Raw genomic sequence first — 9,314 nt, forward strand, 5'->3', positions numbered from 1 at the left:
GCAATAGATGATGGAAAAAGCAAAAAGGGGAAACGCTGAAGCTTTTTACAACAATGCTTTAACATGGTCAAATAAGGTAAAACTATATTTTAGAATTAAAAAAACGGGCCAAACTCAAACTGAATAGTTGATGCTTCAGTGCCAGTAGTTGGGGAATGGGGTGATAAGTAAGTCATTTGAATTTGACAAAAACCATGTTCCTTAATTCCTGGATGACATCTGGATCAGATTCTTCTTAGTCTGTTAGTTCTTAGTTATCAATACCACATTTGACTCGCCATTTTATGATAGTTTTTGCATTTTCATGTTTCAGGCAGAACAATAACGAGCACATGGATATGAAATTGCACACGTTTGTTTATATGTTTGTGAAAAACGCGACAAAAGAAACAGTACAGAAACTTTTGAGGGACCTAGGCCTGATTTGTTCAACCATTATGGTGATCGTCGCAAGTCACTTTACCAGTTCGCGCCGGATCACGGGTATACACCCAAAGGTTTTGCGGTATTCAGAACGGATGATTGATAAACACCCAACGAGCGAGGCCAGAAATATATGTCAGCGAGCGAGGCCGGAAATATAAGTGTGCTGCCCAAGTGTGATGGCTTCAACCCGCCTGGCTTGAGGTCGAGTGAAAAGTAATCCTGCGCCTCGTTCCGTTCTTGTCAAAATATTTTCCGGCGTGAACTGGTTAAAGGCAGTTGAAGCACATTGAAATGTAAATGTGAGCCTTTTCCTAGACTGAAAGTTTTGTATTTCTGGGTTCCAAATCTTACACTATACATCGTCTTTTTGGTTTTCCTACAAGTTTTGTAATCTGCCAACAAGTTTGAAACCTGCAACACATTGTAGGTTTCGCTCTGTGGCTGTGGCGAGTTGAGCTGGCATTTTGGTTAAAAAGGTGTCCGCTACAGATGATGTTAGATATTCTAGATGTCATCTAGCACTGTCTTTGACCAAAAGAAATTCATTGTCAAAGATTTTTATTATTCTAACTACGTTTGGAAGTGATGGTTGTATATAAGGGTAAAATAATTACAACTAATTACGATATGCGGTGCAAGTTTGCAACGAAAATTTAAGGAATCGTAAGACAAGTTTATCCTGGGTAGAGTGGCTAAGATTTCATTAATAAGGCAATTGTTTGCTGCCCTCTATTGAACTGTTATTGAAGGCTGTTAGTACAAAAAACTACTTATGTATTGGAGTAATCAAAAAAAATTAAAATCACTGTCTTTCTAATGTGTGTAATTTATGAATTATTTTTTCTAACATATTTATGCGCCGCAAATTTTGGTGATTCTTGTAGAAATGTCTTTTTTTTTTAAGTATAAAGAAGAATTTGTATGAAAGTTATTCTTTAGAAAGTTATGGAAGTTATTCTTGTACATTTAACACAGATAAATAGCAGGTACACTAAAACTTAATGAAGTGGGTTTTTTTATCGGAGTTTGTTTTAAAGTAAAACTGACAAGAAATTTACCAAAAATTGCACAGTACATATACATAGTAAAGTTTTGTGATGCCGTACTCTAACAAAATGCACACATTAAACCTATCATCAATGACAATAGTGTACATCTGTAGGGTGTAGTCACACCTTTTTCAGAGGGGCATAGCCAAAGTCACGTCATTCCAAAATCTTCCAAATATTGACTTAAGTACAGGAAAATTTTGATGTTTAAAATCGCAACTACATTGGAAAGATAAACAATCGGAGTCCGAAGTTCAATCAATGGAATCTTGACACATAAAAATTTACTTGTTTAAAATCAAGTGATCTATTTCAGCCGACTAGATTGCCCCCTTTAGGTATTTGTTCAAATTCTGGATGTAACTATGTTGTCCTAATAGGGCTTGCTCAATGATGGCCATCTCTGTAGGAGAACTGCAACTGCGTATTTTATGCAATCAAGCACGCATTGCGCAGTGTTGAAAATGTTCCAAACACGCGTGCTTGTTGCTCGAATTGTGTTTAAAATACGACGCTGCCGATGCGCGTTGTGCAAGTTGACGCTCAAAGTGCCGATGCACGTGGATGGTCTGTAGGAAATGATGTCATTTTAACAAGACCTACCGGTATTAGTGTACATATGTTACTTTTGTAATACACAGACAATGAAGTTGGAAATAATATTTTGTTAGTGGGACTGAAATACAAGCTTTTAGGTTAACGCATAAGTAGTGGAGCCACCACTTTGGATCTCTTGGGTAACTTCACCATATTTCAGAAATACTCTTTCATTTGGTTTGAAACAGATGTACCAGATGCAAAGAAAGTTTATATTTTGGGGAAAAAAAACACCAAGTTGACAAAAATTGAAAATTCAGAACCTGACAAGTTTCACTTTAACTGAAACTTGTGCGCTGTGAGCAAAGGTATTGACAAATGCAATCATATTTTTGTCAATAAAATTGTAGAATAAGAGATGTTTGATACCAGAACAATATTAAACTTAAAATACTGCAGTACACCATCAAAGTAATGTTATACTGACTGGGGCATCATTCGTAAAATAGAGATGCGACAAGACACCATATATTTTTTTGCCTTCTTCAATAATTTCTGATATCTTTCACGCAAGTCATATTTGGCGCAAATGTAAATGCAATGCCAATTTCACGTCGCCAAACATTCGCAGTGCAATTTGCCAGAGTTGAAGTGCGTTCAACTTGTTGTAAATTTGCAGCACGGAAACTTGCGTCAGTTTTTGCACTGAATGTGAACCAAACTTAACTCTTGTCCTGATCTAGGATGTACCAACATGTCTGTCAATTTCATCCTACCTGTACATGTGACGCACTCTCAGGAAATGAAGTTATAGCTCAAGTGCATTACATGTACCAGCACATTTTCCTCCAATGTTTTGACCACTGAATATTATAACTGCACCAGACGATAATCCGCTCCGTTCACAAGTACCCCCTCACAGTTGGGGGTGACCGAACGACACCATCTTGCCTGACTGCAATATTTCGCCGCGAAGCACGTCCACTGCGTGTGCATAGTACAAATCCCCTGGTGTACGTGCCTCAACCAGCGAAATGTATGTGTCCCGCCCATGGGACGTCGTTGCTAGGTAAAAGGGCGCCCTCTTTGTTGGCGCACGGAGCCCATACAGTAACACATTCGGTGGTAGCTCATAACAACTGGAAAATATCTTAACCTGTGCATGTCAGGAAAGCTCTGCATGACGAATTTTAAATTTGTTAACATGCATGCTGGGTAAAATATATAGTTAGTACATTTTCAAGTGTGTCATGTATATCACGTTGGCTGAGGTTTTTATTCTAAACTGTAAAAAAATACTTGGTGTACAAATTATTAGACAAATTATTAAGAAAATGTATACGTGTGTGCCCTCAGCATTTTATTTAGCATAAATAGGTCTGCGCTAAATCGGCTCGCCTGAAAGTCTACACGCTCGCATTCATTTTCAAATTAATCACAAGGAGAAACTGCCTAGGAGTATTATAATAATTTTAAAGTTAAACAAAGAAATTGACTGGAGCGGAGCTTGAACCTCTGACCTCCGGATTACCGTTCTGGTGCTCTACCAACTGAGCTATCCAGCCCTATGTTGGCGGTTCCCCATTTTGTCAATGTCTTTGTTCAAGGGGTGCTAGTCCGAAGCCAGGTTCGAACCCTGCTCCAGTCAGTGTCTTTATGATAATCAGTCCTAGATCTGTACTTCAAAGTCACATCAACTTCATTGTGCACACAGGTTTTGGTCCTCGTTAAAAATTTGAAGAACAAAAAACCCCAGGATTCTTAGTGATGAGGAAAACTATTAAATGCCGCGTGTCGGTCTGCTGTCTTAATCAGTCGGCATTTTTATGCTACCATACAAACTCTATTTTTGTTGAGAATTCCCCAGATGTTTTCCAAACCCTGTGTTTTTTTTTGGGTTTTTTAACGGACCCCTATCCAGCAAGTTGACCCGTGTCGGGCTTAATCACTGTGTCATATACACATCTGTTTATGCAGATTTGGAATTTATTAAAATTTGGAAGTCAATTGTCATATTTAAAAAAAGGAATTGGTGCTTGCTGATGATATTTTGCTGTGGAGAACTTTAAAATGTGCCACAAAATTGACTACCCAAATTTGTTTTTCTCATTTTTTTTCAACTGCTTTTACACTGCATGACAAAAGTTATTTACATAATTGTTCCAAAAAGGTTGTTGGTCAACAATTTGCAAGTGTATCAGTGAAGTGACATTATCGATATGTTCCATTGATGTTTCATTTATTTCAGCTTGTTTTTATACAAATGTTTTTTTCAGCTTGTTATAATTGGAATGTTGAACTTTTTTGCTATACATTTTAGCTTGCTAATATACAAAACATAGTAGCATATAACATCTTTTATAACGTTAGGTGAGGCATGTACATTTTTCAGTGGCAAGCTACTTTGCCATGTGTTTACCATTTGAGTTGTATAAATCATGAACTGAGAAGGTCTGAAGTATTCTTGTTCCGGCCAAAAAAGTTGCTGTTTCAGACATCTAATGCTTCTAACAGTATAACTTAGTCACAAAATTGTTCACTTTTTAGTCATTTTGTCCGGAACAGAAATGTTGTAGACTTTCTTGGTTTACAGTGATTATTCCGTGTGTGTTACTGTACACAGAAAATAAAAACAAATGAAAGTTCTATAGTCTCGCAGTATGTGTGGATTGATTTCGACAACTTGTCTACATTTTCTATTATAACCCTAAAAAGGCCGGGGGGGGGGGGGGGGGGGGGGGGCCTCCGCCCAATACACAGATGGATTGTCTCCCAATACACAGATGGATTTGTACTTTGATAGATAAATCATGTTTGTGAAAAATTATACTTTCTTGAGCTTTTCCGCAATCCTTCCTTCAATGACAATTGGGTGATTGTTCCAATTAAAATACTGTTGAGTAGCTGTTGAAACTCGATAGCGAAATAGCTGGCGTTACGTTTGCTTAAAAATAAAATCCTATGCAGCATTAATTTTTTGGTCATATCACCCACAACCGTTCAAATGCAATTTAGTCATGCGCACTTTACTCCATGATGGTGCATGAAAGACTTTGTACAGTAATAAAATGTGATAAGTTCTGTCGAAAACGGACTCTTTTGGGTAGCTAGTCGAACACACAGGTCTTATATTGTTGAGATCCACGCCTTTACGATGACCATCTAACATTTAAAAATGGATCTTCCTTGGCAAAAATATGCCTGCTTAAAGGGAATGTATAACATTTGCTTTTGCTGCAATGTTCAGAAATAAATGGATTTGGAGGATTAGTAGGTTATAGCAAATATCGTTAAACTGAGTTGTTTCACGTTTTGGGTTCGGAGATGCTGGAAAATCCAAGAAAATCAACCATGTTTTTGTAATCTGGTTCCCTGACCCCATGTAAGATGAAATGGAGTCATTTATAGACTTTGGGGGATTGTAAGGTCAGAGAATCAGTCTAGCAGGCTTGTACCCCTTCACAGGTGTGTAATCAATTGCAAAGAAAATACGGAATAACTAAATATGCGGAATAACTAAATATGAAAAAGAGCACTTTTTGAAAAAAAGTCAGTTATCTCCAATGCTGGTCGGCCGACCAGCGCTGGAAAAATACAAGTTGTCTTGAAAATGTCAGCACACCAGGGGCCACAATTTTACAGGATGCTTTGGACTGTCATTCCCTAGCAATCCAGTAAGATATTTCGTGATAAGTTGATCATTTCGTTTTTTGATGTTTGCAAATGTTGTATCTTCCCTTTAAATTGCAAGATGTCACAAAAGGGACAACTCAAACTGCCTGTTGCAGTACGTACGGATACACCTTTTAAAGGCCAAATTAGTCTGAAACTTTTTCAAAAAGTTGAAGGAAAAACTCCTGAAAATTGAAGACGTGTCATATCTCTGTTTCAAGGTCCAACCAGAATATCATCTGGTTCTGACAGAACATGTTGCATGACTACAGCATGAAAGCAATGTCCATGTAGTGATAGTCCCGGTTCCCGACTCCCCTATACATGAGGGGGTGATTCCATTCAGTGTTGTGTGGTGCACCGGCTCTCGGGTATGGCCAGCGCTGTCGCTGTCGGCTGGTATTCATCCAGTTCAGGAGGCAGCCACGCTTGAAGATACAGCAGTAGATAGTCAGGACGTACACCCCTAGAACCAGGAGCGATAAAATGACTCGCACTGTTGAAGGAATCAGAAATTAAAAAATGAACAGTGCTGAGCATCTTCGAATAATTTGGTATTCGATTATTGGAACTTGGATTTGATTGAATACTCGAACATTGACATCGAGGTAAAAATATTGTATGAATATCTGCATATCGATACTATTTTTCGAGATAGCTGCCTAGCCGATATTAGATTTTTAAGATGAAAATAAGAGTTGATATTCCTCATGGAGTATATCTCAAATCATGCATATATAAAAGTGGCCGTCCACAAAAATGTGACATACCGGTATGACCAATAAAATTACATCACAGACATTTTTCAACTTCTTGAGACGGCGCACATTTTTTTGTGGAATATTCTATTTGGTAAAATGCTATTGGGATATTCGGCGGATGATCAAATATTTGGATATGCGATATATATTTGGCACAGCCTTAAAATTATGGAATTTGAGACCTGCATTTTGGCTACGTTCGTATCAAAGTTGTATGACTCAAAAGTCCAGAACTCGGGCTCGAATTCATCCAGAGTCATAATTTTGGTAACTTGGAAGTCAACCCAAGTTACATTGACAAAAGACTTGGACTTGACTAGAACGACTCAGACTCAAAGTTGAGGCCTCGTGACTCGTGAGTCACCTATTCTTCAGCAATAACAGTACTGCTTTTCGAAAATATTAGTAACAAAACGACAAATTTTGGACACCTTATCATGCGTGTGTTGGTACTTGGAGTACACCTGCTCTTCATAACAATGCTCCTGATTATTATGCTGTCCTGGTCATTCATTTGTGGGATACTATATGCATCTGTTTGATTCAAACTTGTGGCTCGGACTTGGGTTTATACAGAGTAACTTTTAGCCAAGTAATTTGGCAGCGATCAATGTGATCCTAACAGACAAGTAAATTACCCAGCATGCCCAAGCTGGTGTCAAGCCACGTCTCCCCTTTCCAGCGCTGGCCCAGCGGCAGGCTTATAATCAACACCATGGCTGTCAGGGGTATGAGTACAAGGATCGTATACACAGACGACACGGCCAGCTTCTGCAAGCACCCAATTCCTGCCCCACCTTGGGGTGAGCCGGTCAAAGCCTGTTGGTCCATGGCGTCCGTGACCTGGTTATGGTTGAGAAAAGAGACATAGATATTTATCATTAGGTGAAAGCTTTTTTGTCCTTGCTGGCTTCCTATTTTTGAAGGGACTCAAAAGGATGTAATATAAAACACACTACAGGGTGACCAAAAAAATGCAACCCTAAAACATTTGCCTTTAAAAAAAAAAAAGGGATCGGTGGATTTTTATGTTTTGGGTATCAGATTAGAGCTGAGAGCCTTTTCTTTCATATACTGAAACAATCATGAAAATAGCACTTTGAGTTGCTGAGAAAATGCCAATTATGTAAAAGTAGTCATTTTTCATCTTGTACACACAAAAATACCACAGTAAGGGATTTTCACTGTACCTATTTGTGCATGTCCTAATCCTTACAAACACCACGGCACATAAAATTACTAGGACAAGAGTGCAAATGAATCTGATGGAAATACCTTTTATTTTCCACGTGAACAGGTATCTCATCCTTTTTAGTCCTATTTAAAACCTTTTCAGCATCATAAATATATCAACACATTAAAGACATTTGCATAAATGAAGGATAATTACACAGTAGGCTTACAGTAAAATGTTCCACTGTTTGAAGTATTTGTGTACAGGATGAAAAATGACTGCTTTTACATAATTGGCATTTTCTCAGCAACCCAAAGTGCTATTTTCATGATTTTTTCAGTATTTGAAAGGAAAAGCTCTCAGCTTTAATCTGATACCCAAAAATAAAAATCCACCGATCCTTTTCTTTCAAAAGGCAAATGTTTTAGGGTTGCATTGTTTTTGGGTCACCCTGTAGTCCCCGTCCAGCCCCATACTGCCCTGCCTGTTACTTCCTCTACCACCCAAAACCACCCATGGTTCATGGATTCATCAGGGACCAAATTAACTGTATTAAGTGCTAATGGGTTAATGTCTACATAAACTGAAACCAATTAATGTTTGGAGCTAAGAATTACCCGTATTAATCAATGGTGGATTCAGTTGTGGGTTGTTAAACACATTATGAAAATACTAACATTTGAGAAGTGACAACTGGAATATCAATACCACACTGTCAAGTACCTGTGCCCTTCAGCAGCACACTTTACCACGACCATTTCTCTCCAGAAATACAAAGACAAATATGGTTACCACCTTAGCAGTGCACTTGTGTAAAGTTGACTGCTTCTAAAGGCCCGAAATGATCGTCTAATGCTTGCATGTCTACAGTTTTCCTCTAACTTAAGTTCCAGTTTAAGATGTCTTTCAGGTCTACTCACACAATTTGAGGGAATAACTATTCATTTTTGTAAAACTTACTTTTGTAAGCCATAGGCCATGTCCTTAATCACATGGCTATGCTAGTAGTAACACATGTCAATGGGAAGTGGCTACAGCCAGAGCCGCTTCCATATTGCATGTGTAAGTGCAAGCCGTAGCCATGTAATTTGTTTGTGGCCTACTGCTACTCTAACCTCTGTAATCCTCAATCCTTTTGGAATCTCAAACGGTGCCTGGCAGAGCTCGCAGACTGCCGACTTGGAATGGGCCTGCCATCTCTGCAGGCACATCAGGTGAACACAGGCTGCAGTGCCCGAGCATAAGCAGGGTCTGATGAGGGGATTGGCAGCACCTGCTGGCCCCGAGGGTAAGCAGGAAAGGCAAGATGATGAGGCTGGGGGTATGTGTTGTTCGCCCTCAAAGCAGATGCGACAGAACCGAGGGGCGGACATCTTTCTGGAAACTGCGTCTTCCTTGGCTGCCAAAACGGCACGCGTCTGCATGCAAGAATGGAACTCTCTTGAGTGAAATTGCAAAATAATTTTCTGGCAACATTTGTCAATGTAGCTTGACTCATCATTTTACCCTCTGTAAAGGTAATGTCGCACCTTTACAAAATGGATGTGGTGATCACATGATGCCAACTTTTTGGAAACTGTGCTTTCCTGCACTTCATGTATATCTCTTGAAATGAGGTTTAAAAGTGTTGACATAATATACTGTTTCAGTGGGAAAAATATCATGAGACAGATTGGGTTTTGCCTGTTAGTTGCC

General features: G+C 38.9%; 1 protein-coding gene across 1 annotated transcript; it reads right to left on the reverse strand.

The window, feature by feature from the left end:
- Positions 1-5,693: 5,693 nt before the first annotated feature.
- LOC119740459 lies at positions 5,694-9,028 on the reverse strand. The gene is made up of 3 exons (XM_038215778.1): positions 8,735-9,028; positions 7,084-7,288; positions 5,694-6,180 (listed from the first exon to the last, which is right to left on the reverse strand). Exons 1-3 carry the CDS (start codon positions 8,990-8,992, stop codon positions 5,951-5,953), a joined length of 693 nt encoding a protein of 230 aa, XP_038071706.1. The 5' UTR covers positions 8,993-9,028; the 3' UTR covers positions 5,694-5,950.
- Between the last annotated feature and the right edge of the window lie 286 nt (positions 9,029-9,314).

Source organism: Patiria miniata, unplaced genomic scaffold (genome assembly GCF_015706575.1).
Source record: "Patiria miniata isolate m_02_andy unplaced genomic scaffold, ASM1570657v1 HiC_scaffold_5, whole genome shotgun sequence".
NCBI classification, from domain to species: domain Eukaryota; kingdom Metazoa; phylum Echinodermata; class Asteroidea; order Valvatida; family Asterinidae; genus Patiria; species Patiria miniata.

Coding starts and splice junctions, on each gene's coding strand:
- LOC119740459 (XM_038215778.1), bottom strand. CDS start 8,992: ATGTCCGCCCCTCGGTTCTGTCGCATCTGCTTTGAGGGCGAACAACAC. Junction 7,289..8,734: donor AAGGATTGAGGATTACAGAG/GTTAGAGTAGCA, acceptor AACCATAACCAG/GTCACGGACGCCATGGACCA. Junction 6,181..7,083: donor CACCAGCTTGGGCATGCTGG/GTAATTTACTTG, acceptor TTCCTTCAACAG/TGCGAGTCATTTTATCGCTC.